The sequence below is a fragment of the Alexandromys fortis genome, unplaced genomic scaffold, assembly GCF_014885135.2.
Source record: "Alexandromys fortis isolate MF-2015 unplaced genomic scaffold, M_Fortis_MF-2015_v1.1 scaffold_171, whole genome shotgun sequence".
NCBI classification, from domain to species: Eukaryota; Metazoa; Chordata; class Mammalia; order Rodentia; family Cricetidae; genus Alexandromys; species Alexandromys fortis.
The window spans coordinates 3,308,569-3,332,267 of NW_026068066.1; the positions used below are offsets into that span (position 1 = coordinate 3,308,569).

The following is a 23,699-nucleotide window of genomic DNA, read 5'->3' on the forward strand; positions in this document are numbered from 1 at the left end:
TGGATTTGAGGCTAATGTTTTCTGTTATAAGTCATGATAAGTTATGGTACAAACCTCAGTGGACTGGAGGAAGTGCAGCCATATGGGAAGAATGGAACTGGTGTGGTAGCTTATGTCTGTAGCAAAGTTTTTGGTCTAAGGCTGGCCTGGGCTGCACCGTGAGACTTTGTTCCAAAAGTGGGATGGGGATATGGAAAAAGCTAGCTGAGAAGCAGCATGCATCTGAGTCCTGACTACACAAACAATGTGACCATCAGCCTCAAGTTCTTGCCCTTATGCTTCTTCTGCCATGATGGACTGTAGATACTCTCAAAAATGGGTCACACTAAACCCTTCCATCTTCAAGGTGCCTTGAGTCAGGTATTTGATCAGGGATAAAAGTAACTGATACGTCAAAGTCTCAAAAGAACAGGGGAGGATGCAATGCTTCACACAGCTGGAGGGAGGACAGCAATGCTTCACACAGCTGGAGGGAGGGAAGGACAGCAATGCTTCACACAGCTGGAGGGAGGGACAGCAATGCTTCACACAGCTGGAGGGGGGGAGGATGCAATGCTTCACACAGCTGGAAGGGGGAGGATGCAATGCTTCACACAGCTGGAGGGGAGGATGCAATGCTTCACACAGCTGGAGGGAGGGAAGCCTGACAAGATGCGGCTATGAGAAACTACATAATTCTCTCACCTGGGCTGTGTTGCTAACAAGCAAATGAACATTTGCTGGTCATGGGCCAGGCATGACCAGGCAGAGTTTCAGAGGGAAATGGATAGAGCCCAGTCGGGAAGGAACGCTGCTAAGCCCACATTATCAGCTTTAGCCACACTATCTTCTCTGTCAAAAGAGATGTCTAGTAAACCCTGGGAACAAAACCAAGGCTTAAATTAAGCCAACTGCAATTGTCAATAGCTATGAACCATAATAAAACTGAAATACATGAGATTTTGTTAAAACCTTGTATTAGGTCACAGTAGTAATTATTAAATGTATTTAAAAATGTAGTGTCTAGAAGTCCCAAAGTAGCTTTTAAGAATAAAAACAAAAGTAGCAAAGAGTAGTCTTTCAGTTAAGCACTCATTATAAAACCACATCAGTTAAATGTAATTAATTTCCAACAGCCCGTGAAGAAGGAATAGCATTTCCAAGCATCAGTGTATATAGGCACTCAATAATAACTGAGACAGGCCAGCAGCACACAGGAAAGTGTGGCCCTCTCAACACACGGCGCCGGTGAGCCATCTCTATGTGGAATAGAATGAATGAAACATGATCCCTATGTCACACCACACATAAAAACCAACTCCCAATTAAACAACAGAATGTAAAAAGCAAACTCGAGATAGACTCCTAGAAGGCAAATAAAAGAATCGTGGCTTTACGGTAGGGAGGGTCTCCTAAAATAGAATGTAAGAACATTAATCATTAATAAACTAAAATGCAACTATGAAGTTAAATTGTAAAGAAGTAGGAACAAGAGATAAATCTGATTATATTAAACATGAATTATTAGGGGTTGCTGAGGTGGGTCGCCAGGTAACAAGCCTGGGTTCAATGTCCAGGACTCTCACGTAGGAGAACCAACTCCTGAAAGTTGTGCTCGGCCTTCTGTGCCCAAAGGGTAGGCCAGAGGTTTCTGATAAGGCTCTCAGAGCATAGCCTGACATATTCCCAAGAACTCATAAATGTGATGATAAGAAAAGGTAATACTTTAAAACATGTTTGGCATCTTTAGCCATCAAGGAAATACAAACTAAAAGGGCTTTCTGAATCCATCTCAACCAGTCACAACGGCCACTAAAGACAAGAAACGCGCACGAGCCTGTGGGAAAGGGAGCCCTCACTCACGGCTGGCGGACTGCGGACTGTACGGCACTGCAGCGCTCAGCGGAGGACTCTCAAGAACTGAAATCCAAATACTGCATGGCCAGCTGTGGTCCAGAGCCTCCTGAACATTCGTGTCCATTGGTCCAGTCATACTAACCAGGGAAGAAATCAGCCCGGGGTCTATCAGCAGATGAACAGATAACAAATATTTTATCAGCTGTAATTTTTTCAGCTGTAAAGAAAGATGATTATGACACTTATAGAAAAATGATGTAACTGGAAACTACTGTTGAGTGAAAAAGGTCAGAAAGACAGCTGCATTTTCTCTCATGTTGAAGCTATATTGAAAGGTGTGGGCCACTGGCATACTTGCGTGTCTGTTTATACATGTGTGTATGCATGTGTGTAGACCATGCCTAGACAGGATATTAGAAGGGAGGAAGAAATCTTCAGGGAAGAGAAATCGGGCAATGGAATACACATGTTAAGAAGGAGGTAGGGACTAAACAGGGAAGGAGGGGAACAGTGGGGAAGAACAAATGAGAACGCAGGCTAACAACATATATGAAATGCCATGATGAAATTCCTTACCCTGCAATCTAGAAAAAAACAATAAACTATAGAGTAAGCAGAGTGTGGAGCTCAGGGACAAAGCAGCTGCATAGCGCGCATGGCCTAGCGTCCGCACTGAAGAGAAGCGGCCGACATTGGCAACACCTTCACTCCTTTAGAGTCAAGTGAGGTGGGGGGCTGACATACAGACTCACTGAAACATACACCCTTGCAATTGGCAACTGTGTGAGGGGAATTCAAGAGACATCAAAAGCTCTTGGACTACTGCCATTTCAAAAAATAAATATTAAAAATCAGGAAAATATAAGATTATCAACAATATTAATACACTTTTATATCAAAGAGAAACTAAGATCTCCCCTAAGTGGACAAAAATATGACTGAGCAAACTCCTGAGAAAAGCAGAAATGGGCCAGACACTTAGCAAGCTCACTTGTGAGAATCAAGACATAGCTGTACCGAGAGCTGTTCGCCACTGCTGGATAGGTTAGGAACTAAGAATATTGTTAAAGACTGGGAGGCGAAGGGCACACACAGCCGCACACAGCTGCCGTAGCCTCTGTAATGGGAATTCGGCAATACGGGGCAAAACAGTACCTGCATTTATTCTTCGATTAAGGGACCGAACTTCTAAGAACTTTCGCTAAAGAAGTAACTTCAAAACCTGTGAATACGCTAACGCAACACTAACATTTATAACGATAAGAATCAGAGCTATCAAAAAGCACAAACCGAGGACAATAAAATAAAATAGTGGTATTTAAAACTAAGTGTATAGCCAAAGCTATAAAAGTAAGGAAGATCTGTATAAGATAGGAAGCAATTTCCAGGGCATAATACTCAGACCAAAAAAAGGTTTCAGTTATAGCAAAAATCTTCTGTGTACCAAAGGAAAAAAGATAAAATGACTCAAATTATTTTGGAAAAAATACAGAAAAGGCAAACTATAACGGAGCTAGTTAATGACAGGTCACAGGTCGGCAGAAAGGGGTGAGGAAGACCTGAGTATATACTCAGTGGTTCAGAAGTTGAGAAGTATGCTAATGTTTTATAAAGCCAAATAAAATAAAATAAAATGAAACCCTGGAGAGAAGTACGCTGTGAGGGAGCCATTGGGGGCAGCCACTGTGAGCGGTGTGCAGACTGTAGAGCCTATAGCCACTGTCACACAGAGGAGAAAGCCTTGCTTCCTCAGAGAACCCAATGGAGGGGACAGGAGAGTAAGTGGAGAGCTACAACCGACTCCGCAAAGATCAAAGTCCACACACATGGATCTACCTGTAGATAAGTCATACACGCACCTGTGTAAGAATATATCTGTAACACTCACATAGACAATAAAATAAAAAAAAAATTAAACTTCAATGAGGGATTAAATCCATTATTCTCATCAACCTTTTATAAAATAAATATTTCAAAAAATCTTAGGGGGCTAAAGTATAACTCAGTGGTAGTCTGTAGCAGACCCTGAGCTCCAACCTGAACAAAACCACAGTATTAAAGTTTTAAAACTATCGTGTGGGATTAAGCACAGTGCAAAGCTTAGGGATCAACATGAGAAGCCACTGGAGTTTCAGGGGTGAGGGGCAGGCTAATTTGTTTCAGGTAAGCACTTAGTGTAGAAGACACGCTTGAATCATATTCAAGAGAGCAGCAGCTGTGAGTCTCCCCCTACTAGCTATGCCTGTCCTTGTTTGTATTTCCTGACTCAAGGAAACGTGCTGAGTCAGGTATCCGCCACCAGCACTTCAAAGGCATTCCCAAGTAGGGGACACTAAAGACTGTGCCGTGGGAAATACTCCCTTTCAAATGGGCTGGAGCAAGCGTGAAAGCAAACAGGCTTGTGACAGTTCAGTTGTATCAGAACTGCACAGCAGCTGACAGAACAAAGTGTGGTCTGGGCCACCCCATGAGAAGCGACGCCCCACTGTGGCTGCCTGACTGTGCAGTGCCCAGGGCCCTTCAGAAACTGCCTTCACCTCTGACCCTCAGGTGCCACACATCGCACCCTTTCATTTGACACACACTGGACAGCGGCCCTAAATCACCTGCTGGAAATAGTGTGGCTCGTCCTTAAATGTCTGCACATCAGAGAGTGTAATGAGATCTAGTAAGCCGCAAGGACACTCCTAACAGCAACAGCCAGTTATGCACCCGGCTTCACAAAGAGCAAACTAAAATTGTGTTAGCATCAGGTCCAACACACATTAAGTTCAATATGACTGAAAGAAAGACAAGCAGGGGTGAAATGTGGGTACTTTTCATTCAATAAAAATAAATCTTTATTATATAATTCTTTTTGTAATTTTTGTTTTTCCAGACAGGATTTCTTGGTATAACAACCCTGACTGTCCTAGAACTCTCTCTATAGACCAGGCTAGGCTTGAACTCACAGGGATCCACCTGCCTTGTCTCCCCTGAGTGCTGGGATTAAAGGCATCACCACCCAACTTCTTTTGTAGTATTTTAATGTTAGCTCTTAAAGGCCTCAAAACACAACCTGTACTTAAGTGTCTGACAGATAAAAAAAAAGGCTCAATTTAGAGGAAATGCTGCTTTTAAATAGTCTACCTTAGAAACTTTTTTATCATGCCAGGAGACCATTTTTACTCAATTTTTCCAGTAAAGGGTTTTTTTCCTTTATGAAGGCATCCATTCTTCTTAAACCTTTACATATAATTCATCAAATGCGCCATTCTATGTAATGGGTGGAAACAGGTAAAATCCAGCCTGCACACACAATCAAGGATAATGACAGCTTTGCTGCATAGACTCCCAATCACTGCAGAACTCAGGGATTCGCTGTGGAAACACCTAAGTGCACCGACAGCAGAAACATCCCCTGCAGCTGGAGTGCTCTGCCCTGCAGCCACGCTGCATCCCACCAGCTCAGGCAGCAACTCCTCCAAGGTCTCACTTTATAGTTTAAGGCACAGCTTTTCTATAATTTTCTCATCAGCAATTTTAAAAGTTCATGAAAATAAGTTTTCTATGTTCCTGAACTGAACCTTAACTGCCTAGAGGTTTGACTTGTCAGGAGCTAGAGGCACCGTGCACTCTCCACAGGCACCCACAAGAAACACTGCCAGGGAGAGATGGACTCTTTGGTTAGCATGAAAGACATAGGTCTTCCTTCATCAAGGGCCTATCGCATCCTACAAGAGCAAATGGAGTGCTCAAAAATCATCTGGAAGTCTGTTGGGAGCCAGGTGGTTCCAAGGCATTCTCAAGGACAAAGCAAGCCTTGCTGCGTGTCCTTGCCCAGGGACAGACTTGGCAAGGTCTAGGCTGGGGCTGGGACCAGGACCCTGAAGGAGTCAAGGTTTCAGTTCCTGGGAACTTATCTTTTCCCTCTGAAGAGCGAGGAGTATCCACTCCAAGGCTGAGGCACCTGAGCTAGCCTGTGCTCCCCTTGTGCAACATGGCTTCATTAGCTTCTTGCTGATTCAGCTCATGGTATGATAGGCTTAGAGCTGTGCCCCATCTTCTCCCAACAAACTGGACAGAAGTGCACTTCTTAATAAACTTGCTTGGCATAAAGACACAGCTTTGCATTTCCTGACTTCCTGAGTCCAACTGTCCTATCACCTTTATTTTCTGAACCCCTTTGTACTTAATATACTGCTAGGGTGTGATACATGATGCTATACGAACAGTGTCCAGGATTCTACCTGCTGGGGCCTCACTTCCCCTAGCAGCTATCAACATCATTTCACACCCTAACCAAGTTTGTCAATAGCAGAAAAGCCTCACTAAACTTGCCTGCAGGGAGTTTCGTGAGCAAATCCTCACGGTCAGTCACTCACCTAGAAACATCTCACTGGCACAGGAGACAAGCCAGCAGCTACCCACTCAGTGTGAGGCAGTACCAGCTCCCCACTAGTGTCCCCCACACAGCCCCACACTCCTCACCACTCAAATCCCAGAATGCCTTGCATTTAAAGTGATGGAGATATAGGATCTCACAGGCCAGGCCTTTGGCTGTGAAGGCTCCGCTGGCAATCCAGCGCTCCCACATGACGGAGCATGTTCTAAGCAGCTCATGAGTGCTGCATCGTGATTCCAACTCGGACCACTTCAAGACACTGTGGTCCAGAGGCACTGCCATCAGCTGCCGGGCTCCAATACTTGGTGAGTTCCAGACAGGATTAATTTGACGGTCATGAACACTGGTGTCTGTGAAGAACACCAGAGTGCTGTGCCAGCAGGACCCACATGTTCTCAGGGAGTGCTTGAACACACTAGCCTTATGAAACAAAAAGGACCAGCAGCGGTCTTTAGTGTGTGGATGAGGGAATGAGACTATTTAACTCAACTCTGAAGGGGAAATGTTTTTATTTTCTTCCTAAAACAAATATGAAAATATAAATTTGACATAAGCTGTTTCCGTCAGTTTTTAAATTGTCTATTCGGAGATGTTTTGTAGCAACCAAAGCCACAATAAGGCATTGCCAGTGAGAGAGCCTGGCACTGGCACTGGGCGGCTGTATTTCAGTATGTCAGCCTGACCCAACCACAAAGGTCAGCTGGCTGTCCTGCCTTAAAAAAAGCTTTTCAATATTTTTAAGACAGAACATTCTCTAACCCTCTTCTACCTGTCGGGTACATGAGAGAGAAGGAAAACGGCACAGATCAATACTGCTCAATGGGAACAGAACCTGAATCTGTGCTACAGTGTGAATTAGAAATAAATGTACTTAACAAAGACCTTGTACCAACTATTGAAACACAAAGCCCTCTAGCCCAACTCTTAGTGGCTGATCCTCTAGTGCAGAATTCCACACGTGGTGACAAACACGAGCTTCGGCTGCTCCATAAAAGGCCTTGCTTTCAGAGATCCAAGAAATAGTTAGGACACGAAGGGGCCAGGTCTGTGAGCTCTCTCATCAACTCTGCTAGCTGTGGCACAGTCTCTGATCATGAGGCAGCACAGAAGAACGGAAGGTTTGTCTCTAATCTGCACTCCAGAAGAGCATCTTAGCAAAACTCTTACAAGCAGTAAACAGTTCTGTCAGCAAGTTAAGGTTCTCGTCACGGCAACACATCCCCAGACAGCGCCAGCAGCCAGATTAAAGACGACAGAGAGCAGCATCTCCTTACCACTGAGCTAGGAAATGCCTTAATGGACTCCCATTGAGGAAGCAATTTAAAGTATAAACCCGATACACTAGCGTCCCGGTCAGCAGACTTTTCAGACTCCTTGTTAACAGCACAGTTAAAGCATCTTCAGCTGTAGTGACGGCATGCAAAGCTTTGATTTCTTCCTGGATCACGATGTTCATGTTCCACTGAAAACATTATCTGCGGTTTCTTCTCAGAGAACTACTGCTCATGAAAGGGTCATCGTCATCGTCCTGAAATGACACAAATGTTATGCTATGCCAACGACCATATTCTCTCTGTTGAGCCAAGAGAGAAATTCTTATAATGCAAAATAGCATCAGGGAATCACATTTATTTCACCTATTTCCTTTGACACTGTAAAATGTAAATGCTCAAGCCAGTTCTCTGTGCATTATAATAAAAATCTACCGGCTCTTGTGTGAGAAGGCATGTATCTATAAAACACAGTGCACCCAGTTCTCCCAGTCACAAACCTTAATAAAGGCAAACAAGGTATAGGAACCAGGGCAGACACTATTCAAGTCATTTCTATTCCATCCGTGAAGTTTTCTCATGCAATGATTTTGTTCTTACAAAATTTTGTTATGTGTATGCGTATGCAAACACATGCATGGTTGCATCCTGTCAGGACAACTTCATGGAACTGGGTTTCTCCACCCACCCTTTGTGGGCTCCAGGGCTCATACTCAGCCTCCAGGCTTGCACAGCAGCAGCTCCGTCCACTGAATGTCTTGCTGGCCTCAATTACACTCATCACTATGTTTGCCTTCTTGGATATTCAACCAAGAAACAAGGAAGTCCCAGGGAAAAGCCCCAAGTCTGAAGGACTGTGATTCCTGTTTCCTGTCACCCACTTCGTGACAGAGTACACTGCTTTCAGCCCAATGGAGAAAAGAGCTGAGCAAAGCGGTCTTTCTGCTTTTGCAGGAAAAAGTATGTGATATATTTCTGGTGTTACCAGGCCAATAGAACACAAGCATGGTAAGAATAAATTTAAATATCAAACATTAACTAAGAATTTAATGAGAATGAAAACACCTGGAAAGATGGAGTTGGAAAGATGGCTCAGAGGTTGAGAGCACTGGTTGTTCTTTCAGAGGTACTAAGTTCATTTCTCAGCAACCACATGGTGGCTCAGAACCATCTAGAAAGAGACTTAGTGCCCTCTTCTGTCATGCAGACATACATGCAAGCAGAATAGTGCATACATAGTAAATAAATCAATCTTAAAACAAGGAAAGAAAAGAACTAGCTGGATCTGGCAGCACAGACGTGCCATCCCAGCTGCTAAGGAGGCTGAGATGGGAAGGTCACATGTTCAAGGCCTGTCTAAGCTACAGAGAGAGTTCAAAGCCTTGGTAACTGTGTGAGGCTCTGTCTCAAGGGCAAGAGAAAAAAATGCTAGAATTATAGCTCAGTGGTTGAGAGCTTGCCTAGCATATGCCCGACCCAGGGTTCAAATCCAGTCATAAGGCAAAAACAACTAGCAAGCCTTACATAAAGCCTGATTATATAATCTGATAAAAGATATCAGTAGATGGACTGTACTCTATAGCTACGTAATCGAAAGATAAGTGTTTATAAATTTGTTTCCACTAGAATGTTAGTAAAAGCAAGTGGTTATTTAGTATTAGACTTATGGCATTAACAAATCCATTTCTTATGAAGTTCTCTAGTGAGAAACGGACGCCTTGAGGATCACAAATTTTTTTAACTGTTTTGTTGATTTACTTTCTCCTCTCAAAGGCAGGTCTTGTTAAAGACACAGAAGTGAAAGCTGGCAACATGCCTCCAGTTCTTCTCCGTAGTTAGATGCAAAAGAATACACATACATTTTCTTTTCTTCTGTGTGTATGTATTTTTGTGCTCAAATGCATCTGCTCATAAGCCCTGGAGTTCATGCATCCCCACAGCCCAGGACTGAGATTACAGGTATGTGAGTGTCGGACATCAGGTCTCAGGTCCTCGTGCCTGGGCAGCAGGCCATGAGGCAATCCTCTCACCCTTGGCATACTCACTTCCAACTGCTACCCACAGACAGCAGGTGTGTGTCTGCTTCCCTACTGGCAGCAACATGTCACCACTCAATAGGAAGTCTGCACTCACAACCGAGGTGCAGCAAGCCTGGCAAGCAATTGCAAACCCACAGGTGAGACACAAGGAACACGGCAGCAGCAGCAGAGCGGATGCTTGGAACACAAAGTCAAGGCACACACACACATCATAGATGAGCGCTAAGAGCAGTTTGCAAGTGGGATACAGCAACCAGACAAAATTCACTGGGAAATCCATGACACAGGGATGTACAGCAGACACAGTCATACAAGAGAGAGCACAGTAGTGAATGCCAGGGGCTGGGGACAGAAATAAGGACACTGGGACGTGTTTAAGGGACACACAGTTTTGCAAAAAAAAAAGTTCTTAAGGTCTGTTTTACAACACAAATCTATTTAATACTACCAAGCTTCATTTAAAATGGCTAAGATGTGATTTTTATGTTATGTGTTCTCACTAAATTTTATTTTTTTAAAAAAAATAAAAAACTAAATGCAAGTGAAGAGAGGCTCAACAAAAACATCTTCTATAAAGCCTGCGGAGGTTCAGTGCAGCTGTGTGGGCACAGGAAAGGCCAGGGTATGTGTTTCACAGCTATGCCCCTCTGCATTAAATAACAGACAAACACAGGAGAGGCATGTGCACTTCCTCCCACTCATTGTGAGTTAAAGCCGTGAGAGCCGGGTAGAGACCAACACTGTCCTTGCTGAGTACCTGTGCCGAGGTAGCATCTGTCCAGGGTATGAAACATGGTAGGCGCAGGGAGCATTTCACCAGAGTAACCTGAAAAGCCCTACACCAGCAACACCCCACTCTCCAAACACGAACAGCAGAAACTAAAAGAAAAAACCACCCAGCTCTGATCCATTAATGGGACAAATGAGAGCAGAGAGAACTTTGTGCTTTATAGGTAATTACACCGACATGCACTTATGATTTCCAGCATGACAGGTCCCAGCTACCACGGCTATCACGGAGTCTAAAAATAGAACCTGCAATGCTTAGTGAGTGCCCGCCACTTACGTCTCTACACGGTTAAGGTAAAAAAACGCCAATGACATGACTATTACCTCATCTGATTCAAAGTCAACCCCCTTGGCAGTCTGGCTCTGGGACATCCGTTTGCTGGATGTTGTGCCCGGCCACCTGAGGAAGAGAGAAACACCAAGTGTGAATGAGAACATTAGAAAAATGCACTCCTAGTTACGTGTTCAAACCCACAGCAACCGCCAAGTACAAACATGACACGGCTCCCTTCCCTCTGATGTCTATAGTAAATGTATCTGTGAGCACTAAGGGATGATACACTACATATAAGAACTGTGTGTGTCTGCATCCTACAAGCTCTGTTTCTCTGAGAACAGCACTGTTTCTCTATAGTAAACATTGTCTAATAAAGAAACAAAACCTTAATGGTAAGAAAACCAATTCCTAGGTATGTTACCCCCTTTGCACCTAAATTTCCTCATCTGTCAAATTGGGAAATGTTTATTTTCTTAAAGAGCTATACGCTTACCACCAGCCTACGGTCTGACATGTTACACCACCCAGGCGCTGACGCACATCACTGCTGTGGGACCGGCTCCCCTCCACAGCTGCGGTGTGACAAGTTCCCTCCACAGCCACACAGAGGATCTTGGGACAAGCCCACCGCTCCACAGAGCGTCTCTACCTCAGCCCACGACACTTGCTCTTTTCCAGAAGCACTCACAATCAAGGGGCTGAATCACAACTGTCACACAAAATTATGAACTAATTCAATCATCCTTAATGCAGCTGTAGGTGTTCAATCCCTTTCAGGACAATTTAAGTCACCTAAATCTGCAGCCTTATCAAAATCTGCAATGTACCATCAGACCTAATAGAATGTGAAAACAGTAAGTGTTAAAATACAAAAAAAGGGGGCTACAGATAATTTTCTTTAAAAAAAAAAAAAATACATGATGTATGTGTACCAAGTACACACAGTGCCCAGAAGCCACAGGGATCCTCTTGGAAGTAAAGTTACAAATGACTCAAGAGCAAGCCAGCATGTGGATACGAGGCTGTCGGCAAGGGCACCAAGGACACTCAACTGTTGAGCTATCTTTCCAGCCCCTTAATCATCTTAAGTAGAAATTTTTATTTATTAATTAAGTTTTAACTAAACAGTATTTGCCCAAAATGTTAATACATAAAAAAAAACAATGTTTCAAAATAGTTTAATAAATATTCCAAGTGAGTCAATCAGGGACTCTAGAACTGAGTAAGTCTACATCAGCCACTTAAGTATGCTAGAGTAAGTTCATGCCAGTTAGGTCTATGTCAGCACATATGTATTCAGAATAGGTCCAGCCACATCAGCAATACAGAGGAAGTCCTGCCAGACACATAACACTCCAGAGTCCAGTCAAACACACAAGTATTCCAGAGTAATTCCACAACAGCCAACATGAGCACTAGAAGTCCAGCCAGACACAAAAGTACTCCAGAGGAAGTCCAGACATAGAAGAACTTTAGAGCAGTGGTTCTCAACCTTCCTTCTTTAATATAGTTCCTCATGTGTGGTGACCTCCAACCAATAAATCTCTCATTGTTACATCATAACTATAATTATGCTACTGTTATTAATCATAATATAAATATCTGATATGAACCCAAAGAGGTTGTGATTCACAGATTGAGAACCACTACTCTATAGGCAGTCTAGCCAGGCACACAAGTACTCTAGAGGAAGTCCAGTCAGACACAAAGTACTCTAGAGGAAGTCCAGTCAGACACAAAGTACTCTACAGGAAGTGTAGTCAGACACAAAGTACTCTAGAGGAAGTCCAGTCAGACACAAAGTACTCTAGAGGAAGTCCAGTCAGACACAAAGTACTCTAGAGGAAGTCCAGTCAGACACAAAGTACTCTAGAGGAAGTCCAGTCAGACACAAAGTACTCTAGAGGAAGTCCAGTCAGACACATGGTACTGTAGAGGAAGTGTAGTCAGACACAAAGTACTCCAAAGTTCCTACTACCGTCTTCACATGTTTGGCACAGACAAAATGTGTACAGAAAGCACAGAAAAATTTATGTAGTTAAAAAAAAAGCCAAAATCTAGAATTAACAGAAGCATTCTCTATTACCGAGGAGACAATCTTTCAAGAAGAAAAGAGCTAGGTAATACAGACAAGGGGACATGAATCACAGGCTGTTTTTCAGAAGAAATATAGCAATGCTGAATCATTCTATTTTTCATTTCTACATACTCTGCTAGATGAAAAGAATAATATTCATCCTCTCTGGCATAGAAATAAGTATTGCCATAGAACTCTGGATCATCGTTGCTTTTTTTTTTTTGAAGGAGGTAGGTCCCAGGCTTACCTTTGATCAGCCTTGGAACTGGCAGGAAAAATGTCATCTTCATCAGACTCATCCACCTCAATAGTCTACAGAAGGGAGGAAACAAAGCAACAAGTTCATCCCAACATCTGAATTAAGTAATGGAATATGAAGACACATATGTAGATATGTGTATAGGCATACTACATAAACACTCGCAATTACCACAAACTCAGCCATGTGTGCGGCTCAGCGGTAGAGCAACTGTCTAGCCATGGGGTCTGATCTCCAGGTCTGGGAGAAAAAGATAAGCCCAGGCTGACTTCCACCAAGGTCCCTCTCCCTTCACGAAAGGTATTCACTGCTCCAAGCCTACTCTCTTCTGGCAGTTACCGAGCCAGGGCCCCTAAAGGACACAGGATGCTGAATTACATGCACCCCTGCCCAGCAGCCTTCTTCCTAGGTTCTGAAAACTGATGAACCTTCAGTGTTTCAGCTCCAAGCTTTTCCTAAGTAGCCCACATTAGTTTCAAACGTGCAAACTTCTGGTTTCTCTCCGTTGAGTGCCAAGATTACTGATTTGTGCTACCAAGTCCTCCTCTCAGCTCCAACCTTAAGTAAGGCATCAGATCAGGAAGTAACACATAGGTAGGTATTGAGTGTTAAGAGCCAACAAAGCTGCACGTCATCCTATCATGTCCTGTGTTTTGTGTTATTGTGACACTTGACAGGCATGTGCTATGCTTTCCCCTAACTAAAATCAGATGAGGAAGGAGCCCAGGACCACACTCCAGAGGAGCAGCATGCAGTGTCGAGAGCTCTGCTACACCCAGTGCAGTGCACAGGAAGTACCTTCATCAAGCACAACTGCCTGGCATAGGAAGAAGAGTCCTTGCCTGGGTCGTAGGATACATGGACAGTGAGACAGCCATCAGACCCATTCTGAATTCTCTTCCAGAGTCCCAAGGCCATGTTAAATGTGTAAGAGGACACAAGGATCCCAATAGTTTGGTCTTTAGCCCACACCGCTATGAAAAGAGCATCTCGATGCCAGGAACACACCTCTGTGTCAGGGTTTAAAAGTCGGGCCTTTTGGTCAGCACTGCTGCCCTTGAAAATGCTACCACACTAATGATCTTCTAATAACGTGAACCACTGGGCTTTGTTGTTGGATCTAAAAGAGCCTAAATAATAATCATGCTCTCCCCAGAGTTGACTTCACACTTTGTTCCCATCAGGAAGTCCATAACTCAGAAACAGATTATTAAAATCAAATCTCTAGCAGTTTTCTTACCTCTGAGTAATTCTTGGTGGCAATGTTTCTGGAAGGCTGCTGTCGAATAGATTTGAAAGCTAGCATAAAAAAGATGAAATGCCTGTTACACAGTTCTTAAATAACTCAAAAGCTCTACTCACTTTTCAGCTGGAGGACTTTAAAGTCCTATCTAATAAAACCTGGAATGATCGATTAGAAAACCGTATCTACATTCCGGAATCTGAAAAGCTGTGAGACTATATACACTCGAAGCACCCAGTGCCCACCCATTCATCTCCCATTTGCCCAGCATGTTCTAATATAGTAACAAGCAAAATGCGCCCACACGCTTGCATTAGGAATGCTGTATAAGCACACCTGGACGCTGAAGTCAAGTGGCCTACACCAGCCCTCCCGCCCTGCAAGCCTCACAGCTGTGCAGGCTCCAGAGGCCTCACAAGCTCTCACTCCTCCCCTGTGGTTACACTGGGCACAAGAGAACACACCAGAGGGGAATTCTACAAATGATGTATCTTTGATAAAATCACTGATAAAAACTTTCCTTATACCCTTACATTTTGCTTTATAGAAACCGAAGGTCCAGCTAAGCTGTCTCCTTGTCACGTGACATAGAAACACTAGTCCAGCACCTGGCTGAGGTTTGTTGTCTCCTCAGCACCATCACGTGCTAACACCAACCACAGTTCCAAGACAACCTCCACTCTAAGAGGGCAAAGGCAGACATTAAAAAGCCAAGGATTCCTTCGAGCAGGGTCTTTCTACACAGCCCAACGTTATTACTGCTCAAGCTTCCCACCTCACATTCCTGTCGATCCTGTGCTGAGAGGAAGGTGAAAGGCACACACCCAGGTTCCATCTGCTCTCCCATTCACACACCCCCATCCTACTTTCTAAAATGGAAAAACAGGGCAATGAACAGAAAGCCGGCGAGCACAGTATTTCAGAGAATGCTCTGTCGGTACTTACTAACAGTCCCTAAATCCTGAGGTCCTGAAATCAAGAAATCTTTCTTTGGATTCCTAGTGGACAGCAAAATGATAACAGAATGCTTATGAAGCCAGGTAATGTTTATCAGAAGACACACTGCTTTGTAATGAAGGCCATGGGCTTTGGTAATTCAGGGGTCTGGTTTGGGAGCTGGGCCCATTCTGACTAGCTAGCAACCACTGCCAAGTTACTTGGCTTATCCAAGTCTTAATTTCCTCACCTGGAAAACAGTGCCAATATTTCATGCAAAAAAACCACTTAAAGGATAAAAAGTGCTTATGCAAATTGCTTTGGCAAGTGCCTACAGGAAGCAGCACCCATCCACAGAGCTCTTTAGCATGAAAATGAGTGGCTCATGGCAGTAAATCACACAGAAAGGCAGTGGCCATCCTCTGTTGACTAACTTCAGTGGAGAAACATCTTGCTGTCAATTCTTATTTATAGCATGTAATCTTTTCCCAACAGTAAACAATCGTGTGTTCTATAGAGCTCATCTAATTTCACCTGCCCACTGCGCTGCCTACCGTGGACATCTAGAAGTACAATTTCAATGATGGATCTCCCTGGGTGCTGACAGTCAGCACCTCCAGGTAAAAACACCATATGCATATATGTATGTAACAATCAATGGAAAAAGAATTTGAAAGAACATGGAGAGGTATAGGGGAGGGTTTGGAGAGAGGAAAGGAAATGATACAATTATAACAAAAAATAAAAGAAATAACTGAAAAGACCATGAAAGATAGAAATATGAAGGGAAAAAACCCTCACCAACTTAATGCAATAAAAACGTCCTGTGAACCTATGCTAAAGTATCAGTCATGTCTAGAGAACAAAGGAGACTGGTGGGAAGGAGGAGGTGACAAGGGAGTGGCGGGTGGGGATGTGCTGATCACCCAGACAGGAGTTTCAGAGCACAGCAGAGTATCTGAGGAGATGACAGCTAAAGCTTTTCTAGACACAATGAAACACCTCTATGAGCTCAGAGAATACTAAACAGGATAGAGAAGAACACCATATTTAGATTTCATCTGGCAAAACTGCACAAGACCAGAGACCTGAGGGAAGAGGACACTTTAGCTTGACTAACAGCTGACACCCTAAAAACAGTGGAAACGGCAAGAGTCTGTAATTAATTAAGCTAGCACACACACTCAAGCACTCTTTGTATGTCCCTGTTTCCTTTTTTATAACAGTAACAAATTTTGTAAGAGCCTACTGATGCAGCTGGCATTGTGATCTAATTGTTTTATCAGACAGATTTATTACCACAGCGTAGTTCCTCATGTACACTGAGGAAGGTCCCAGCCATTCCATCAGGTAGCTAATTTCTGCCACATGCTTCTCTCATCCTGGCTCACCCTCGCTGCCCTCATTTCACTGTATCTGGGAATCTCTCTGTCAGAAGATAAGTGAAGTTATACTGCAGAAGTTAGCAATTCCTTTAAAAAGTTAGGAAGCGCCAGTAACTCTGATGTATGGAAAGATTTCTCAGTTTTTCGTTTTGCTTTCTCAGTAGTCTGGAGATCTAAAGGGTTTGGCACATGCAAGGCCACAGCTCTTCTGCAAAGCCGCGTCTGCAGCCCTAAGAAACATCTCTGCGGAGGAATTTACTGACTGCAGGGAATGCAATACCAGTGAGAGTTACTAGTGAGGCACCTCTCGCCTTTCCAGGCTGGACTCAAATGTGTCCCTGCTGCCTGTACTCACCGTCTAGAATGGACATAGTCCTAGTCGCTGAGCATCTGCCTCGCGTAGCCGTCTCCAGCCCAGTGTCTGCAAGCAGAATCAAAGGTCAGTAAAAGTCCCTAGTCCCTTGGCAGCTAAGTGAGCACATGCAGGAGGAAAAGTTGAGTAAACTGCACAGAAAGCCAGTAAGTGTAGGGGAAAGAGACCTAGAGACTAAGGATCAGATTTCAGACTATGCTCGGTCACATTGGTCCTCCATTACGGCTTGAGGACACACTCTAAACGTAAAAATGATGATGATGATGACATTGGTCCTCCATTACGGCTTGAGGACACACTCTAAACGTAAAAATGATGATGATGATGATGATGATGATAATAATAATAATGGACAGATTAATAATAATAATAGACAGATTCTTCAGAGCTCTTTCTGCTTGCTTGTTTTTTTTGAGATGGGTCTCTCTGTGTAGCCCTAGCTGTCTTGGAACTCACTCTGTAGACCAAGCTGACCTCAAACTCACAGAGACCCACCTGCCTCTGCCTCCCAAACACTAGGATTAAAGGTGTACGCCACCACACCCAGCTCTTCAGAGCTTTTATATGATGCCACAATTTATGTTATCAGCTCATGTTCTCACAGATAAAATATATTTTTTTAAATTTCTTTTATATTTATGTGTATATGTGTGTGTGTGTGTGTGTGTGTGTGTGTGTGTGCGCGCGCGCATGCGCTTATGTAAGTTTGTGTACGCAGGATCCTGCAGAGCAGAAAAGGGATAGGATCCCCTGGAACTGTAGTTACAGACAGTTGTGAACTGCCATGTAGGTGTTGGGAACTGAACCCAGGTCATCTAGAAAAGCAGCCAGTGCTCTGAGTCCCTGAGCCATCTCTCCAGTATTGTCCTTATGGAATAAGGACAACTAAGAACTGCTCTAGTGGCAGCTTTATGAGCCACACCAGAAGTGCCTGGGTAACCATGTTCTGTCACCTGGCCCATCCCAGAGCAACAGCGCCAGCGGTGGCAGCTCTGCTGTGACTACCCTTACACATAAGGGGTTGAGAGCAGCCTCCACATCCAAACAAGCTCATGGAGACTATGAGCATGTAAGCATTGTGTCTTCTGATGGCCACAATATTTTTATATATCTTCATGATCTGGAGCTGTGATTTTCCTTCCTTCGTTCACATCTGTGAGTGAATACACACAAGGGAAGTGCATGGTAAGTTGTGAGTCACAGCTTACAAACAACTGAAACCCTGCGTCCATGTGGCAGTCACCGTTCACCTGAGTCAAGAGTGAATGTCACAGCTACCTATGACACATCACAAAAAGAAGTCAGCAGAGAATTGTTTTAGAAACAAAAGCTCCTAATTCAATTCAGACCAAAGGACACAAATTGCAACTTTTCTTCTAGCTTTGCAAATCTCAAGTATTGAGAGGCAAAGATGACTGCTGACCTCGGCCCCTCTGAGACCTTCCTCTTGGTGCGCTGCTCTGCCCTCTGCCTCCTCTGCGCCCACGGGCTCGGCCCCGGCCTCTGCTGGGCACTGCTGACAGGCTGTCATCCGAGTCATTTGCTGTCGTCTGTTCCATTATATCGAAACTCGGGTCATCGGCGCTGAAGGCTGAGGTGGAGTTCTCTGACTGCGATCTGAGGGCCCGGGCCCTGCTCATGGCCTGTGCAGTGGGGACAGCACATCAGTGCACATCTGTAGACGCAGCATCCTACCCAGCACTCGTGCAGTCATATGGACATTCACCAACCCACTCATACTGTATGCCAGACAAATTTAAAAGGGCCGGTCTACCAGTCAAAGACCTGTACTGAACTACAACCTGCAGGAAACTTCGTATAAGGTTGTTGGTTTGTTTTTTTTTTTTTGGATTTTCGAGACAGGATTTTTGGTTCAGCTCTTGTAGACCAGGCTGGCCTCAAACTCACACGGATCCGCCTGCCTCTGCCTCCCGAGTGCTGGGATTAAAGGTGTGTGCTACCACCCGGCTTAAGAAACTCAGTTTTGTGGTCAGCACTTTCAGAACCAGCAGTGAAGATTGCTCCTTACCCTACACAATGTTTATAAAAAAAGACAGACATGAGCTTCTTTTTTACAATGAGCTCAGAAGAGAGGGAGAAAGAAGGAGGAGGAGGAGGAGGAGGAGGAGGAGGAGGAGGAGGAGGAGAAGAAGAAGAAGAAGAAGAAGAAGAAGAAGAAGAAGAAGAAGAAGAAGAAGAAGAAAAACTTTCAAAATAGCTCTTATCTCTGAGCAGTTTTAGGGTTCATTTATTTTCTTTCTTATTTTTGAATAACATTTTCCCTAAAATAATACCTTTATACTCAGAAAAACATGAATAATAAGTAACCTTATAAATTATTACAAAAAGGCTTCTACGAAAGAATTAACATCTTAGAACCAAGAATACACACTTTCTTCATTTTGTAAGAATCATTTAGAAAAGACAAATTTGAGATTTAACCAAACATTCTACCTCTAAAATGAACAGATTTTTCATTAATGATAGAATGAAAGCAAGCTATGCTCAGGTATCTTCACTGGATCAGACAAAAATGGAAGAAAGGGAACAAATCCCAAACAGGTTTTTAATAAAGTAGCAAACAATTCACACCCACGAACACTGCCTCTGAGGAATGGTTAGAAATACAGGCATCTACAAGGTGGAGAAGCAAGAAGCTGCAAGTGCGGAGACATAGCTCCCACAATTGCAACAAACTGCCTTTCTTACCCAAAAAAACAACTTAAGAGCCTAAGAATAGCAGACCAGAGGATTCTTGTTCTCCAATAGGACACCACAGGCAAGGAGAGGAAGGACTAAATGATATGGGCAGAAGCAGGCAGAGTAAGAGTGGGTGGTGGGTGAAGCTGCACTCTATCCTATATATGGGATAGGAAGGAAATAGGTTAATTTAGTTTCCAAAAAGTTAGGAAATGACTCAGGTGATGGCTCAGAGTCAAAGTGCCTGTCTCGCAAGCATTAGCATTTGAGTTGAAGCCCCAACAACCATGCAAAGGCCATGCAGTGACCCACACTTAAGAGTCCAGCACTGGGAAGGCCAAGAAGGGATGATCACTAGGGACTCAAGGTCAGCCCAAACTAGGGACTCAAGGTGAGCTCCAGGCCAGCAAGTCGTGCAGTCTTGAGGGAGGTGGGGGTGGGAGGGAGTGGCTAGGGAGATGGCTTGCTTGGTAAAGTATAAAGCATGAAGAGCTGAGTTTGGGTCTCCAGAACCCACACAAAAAGCTGGGTGCCACTGCAGGTGTCTAGTATCACAGTACTGGGGAAAAGGCAGACAATCTTGGGAGCTTGCTAGCTCAGCAATCAGTGCAATCAGTGAGCTCGAGGTTCAGTAAGAGACCCTATCTCAAAACATCAGGCAGAGACTCATAAAGAACATTCTATGTTGAGCCCTGGCTTCCACATGCAGCACCGAGAAAAGACATCCACAACTGTGCCCTCTGCACACATGTCCACAGGTGCACACACAATGCCAAGATAAAGAGGTGACTCGTAATGCAAGTCTTGAAAACAACCTAGAGACCCAAGAAAAAAACAAATGGCGTCAACAGTCTAATTATCCAAAAAAGTTTTGAGAAAATTATTTGAAAACACCATCCAGGAGCTGGAAAGATGGCTCAGAGGTTAAGTGTGCTAGCTGTTGTTGAGGACCTGGGTTAGGTTCTCAGCACCCACAAGGTAATTCACAACAGTCATTAGCTCCATTTTCAGGCAGCAAAACTCCCTCTTGTGGCTTACCTGGATACCAGACAAGATTGTGAGTCAGGGACATACATGCAGGCCAAACTCCCATACACATAAAGTTAAAAAGACAAACAAAATACCACCATCCAGACACCAAGAAAGTTTAACAGGTGAGCCAGTCAAATTTCCAAACAACACTGTAGTGATGTTTTATTTATGCTTCAACAAATAAACTTGCCTAAAGATTAGAAGGGCAAAGCTAACCCACTAGAGGTCAGGCAGTAGTGGCACACACCTTTAATTTGGGAGACAGAGGCAGGTGGCACTCCGTGAGTTCAAGGCCACCCTGAACTACACAGATCAATGCTAAAATAAATCCAGGTGGTGGTGGCTGACAGTCACCTTTAATCCCAGCACTAGATGAAATATAAAATGGGAGGAGAGAGAGGTTCAGGCTGCTTAGTCTGCTAAGTCTGTGGTTGTAGAAGTAAGACTTCTCTTGGCTGCTTTGCTTTTCTGGTTTTTGGGTTGAACCTCAATATCTGACTCTGGGTTTTTATTATTTATGCTACAGAACAGAACTCATTGGTATTTCAGCCGTGCTGAAGCACAGAACAAGAGCCCAATTCTCCCAAAGCCAGCCCAACAGGATGCAGACACAGCACCGAACATATAAAGAGAAAACAATAGAACCGTGCTTATGAAAACAGCAGAGTCCAGGAATACCTGCAAGATTGGCCATATAACTAGCAGGATTTACAGAATCAGTAGGACTGCCAACATAGGGCATACATTAATGCAACTCACATGAACAGAGGGCAAACAGGAGGCCCCATATTCTCCTCCCTAGATGCCAAAAGGCTTTAACTTTCCACTAGTGCTGATATAAGCCAACAGTCTTTAGAACAGGTGGATATTTATTCTACATGCCAAAAAATACTAAGTACAAAAAGGGAAGGAGAGAGGAAGGAGAGAGAGAGAGAGAGAGAAAAGGGGACAGGAGAGGGAATTACCCTCTACCTCACTATAAGCAGGTGCTCCATATGAATACTCTAAAAACATTAAAAAAAAAACTGCTCACTGGGGATTTAGGTCAGTGGTATAGCACTTGCCTAGAATGTGTGAGGACCCAGGTTCAATACTCAGCTCCAGAAAAGGGGGTGGGGAATGCTCACTGTTAAGAAAGGAAGCATGAATCCAACACAGTATCAAGAAAGAAGGCCTTGCCCCTGAGATGTGCAAATATCAAATCTGTAGTAAAACAACATGATGAGAGGGCCCTGGGGAACATACACTCAAGAATATCAGTGATTAGAAGGCAAGCTAGTGCTACACCTCTAAAATAGCAGCGATGGCCAACAGCATCTAAAACCCTGAAGTCTGACTGTGATGCTTATTTTTGAGTGACCACCTATCTTTTCCAAATTTTCTTTCTTTTTCTAAATACCATCTTTATTATCATTTTCTTAAATATTATAATCAGTGTTCTAGTTTACCATTTCTGTGCAACAGCTTGGAATTTACTGACTCTAGGATTTATTTTTCATCTCAAACTAAAACTCTACCCATTTTGTACCCTCTAGTCCCTGGGGTCCCCCGTTCCGCTCCATTCCTGACTAAATAGCACAGTACGGCATACAGATGAAATACTATGTTGTCCATTTGAATCTGGCTCTTTCCCACTCAGTGTGCATTCAGACTTCATGCATACTGAGCATGTGTTAGACTGTAATGATATCCATGGGCTATTGATAGACACCTGGCTGTAGCTAACTTGGCTACTGCCAATCATACTCTAAAAGCACTGACATATGAGCATCCACTTGATATTCTACTTCCGATCCCTTGGCTGTATACTTAAGCTGGAGTGTATGAGGACCGGACAGTAATCCTGAGTCTCCTCTTTCTCAGGAGAGGTCACATTGCTCTCTTCCCCAGGGGCACCAGGTCCTCCTACCAGGAGGTACAGGGTTCCAAGCTTTCACATAGGTGCCAACCCTCACACCTGTTCTTTCCAGTATGTACCCCATTCTCTGTCCCTGGGCTTTATTCTTGCTTCTCTAATGTGTGTGCCATGGCTCTGCATCATGAATACTTGGAATCCTAAGTGCTGATGGAGCACTTGAAAACCTTTAAAAAGATGTATCCAAGGCTTTTATCCATTTTCAAGTTGCTGTTATTGTTGAATTTTTAGAAGCCTTTTTAATGCAATGTAGACACCAACTCCTTGAATGTAAATTCATAAGTATTTCTTCCCACCCAGTGAATCCTCCGTTCACTCTGGGGGCTCAGCATCACGTTTGGAAAGGGTGTACCCATCCCGTCTAAATTCAGACAGGACCTAAGATTTTATAAGCCAGAGAATCAAGGACTGTGTGCAGACTAAGAATAGCCTTATATTTTTAAAGGATTGCAGTATGTAGGATGGAGATCATGACAGCCTTAAACCTGATCTTTACTGGTCCTGGTCATGTATTTCCAAGTCAGCTTGTGCCTACAGAAATACCTGAGTTTTTCTCTTGTGAACAAGAAACTCTACAGGATGTATTTTTTTCCCTCTAAATGAAAGAACTTCCATTTGTCTGTTAAAATAACTGAAGCATGGTACCAGAATTCATATTCTGAGCTCAGAGATTCTGACAAAGCTGTGAATTACATCTTGAGAAAGTGTCAACTCTATTACTCAAGTCCTAAGTAGGATGCTGAGGCTGAAAACCCTATCAGAACCCTACAGAATCCTGGAAGTGCTTACTGCTGTGGTTTAATATGCTTTTCAGATTTCATCCACAAAGTCACACATATCGACAGTATGGTCATTGTATCATGAGGTCAGGCCCTCATGAACCGATTAATCTACTGGGATTGATGGGTTCCTAAACTACACAGGAAGTGGCTGTTAGGAAAGAAAGCCAGCACACTGACTGCCTGTGCCGTGCCATCTGACACAGAGCACTACAGGAAGACTCCCGCTACATGCTGGTTCCATGTTCTCCAGCCTGCCCAGCTTCCGGTACAATGAGCTCAAAATTTCTATCCTTTCTAAACTATCTGGTCTCAGGCATTTTGATACAGTAACTGGAAACAGACTAAAAAGCCCAGGAAATCTTGTTACCTGTAAATGTTGTAAAAATATAGCTAAGTTTTCA

At 43.7% G+C, this 23,699-nt stretch overlaps 1 protein-coding gene across 5 annotated transcripts in view; it reads right to left on the reverse strand.

Moving 5' to 3' along the window:
* Positions 1-4,649: 4,649 nt before the first annotated feature.
* Mre11 (MRE11 homolog, double strand break repair nuclease) overlaps positions 4,650-23,699 on the reverse strand; it is a 51,102-nt gene continuing 32,052 nt past the window's right edge. For all 5 annotated transcript variants that reach the window (XM_050120596.1, XM_050120597.1, XM_050120595.1 and 2 more), the window contains 6 exons: positions 18,293-18,512; positions 16,852-16,917; positions 14,173-14,231; positions 12,921-12,985; positions 10,644-10,719; positions 4,650-7,748 (listed from right to left, as the gene is read on the reverse strand). In XM_050120596.1, coding sequence (XP_049976553.1) covers positions 7,692-7,748; positions 10,644-10,719; positions 12,921-12,985; positions 14,173-14,231; positions 16,852-16,917; positions 18,293-18,512 — 543 coding nt within the window. In that variant the 3' untranslated portion in view covers positions 4,650-7,691. The remainder of the gene's footprint in view (positions 7,749-10,643; positions 10,720-12,920; positions 12,986-14,172; positions 14,232-16,851; positions 16,918-18,292; positions 18,513-23,699) is intronic.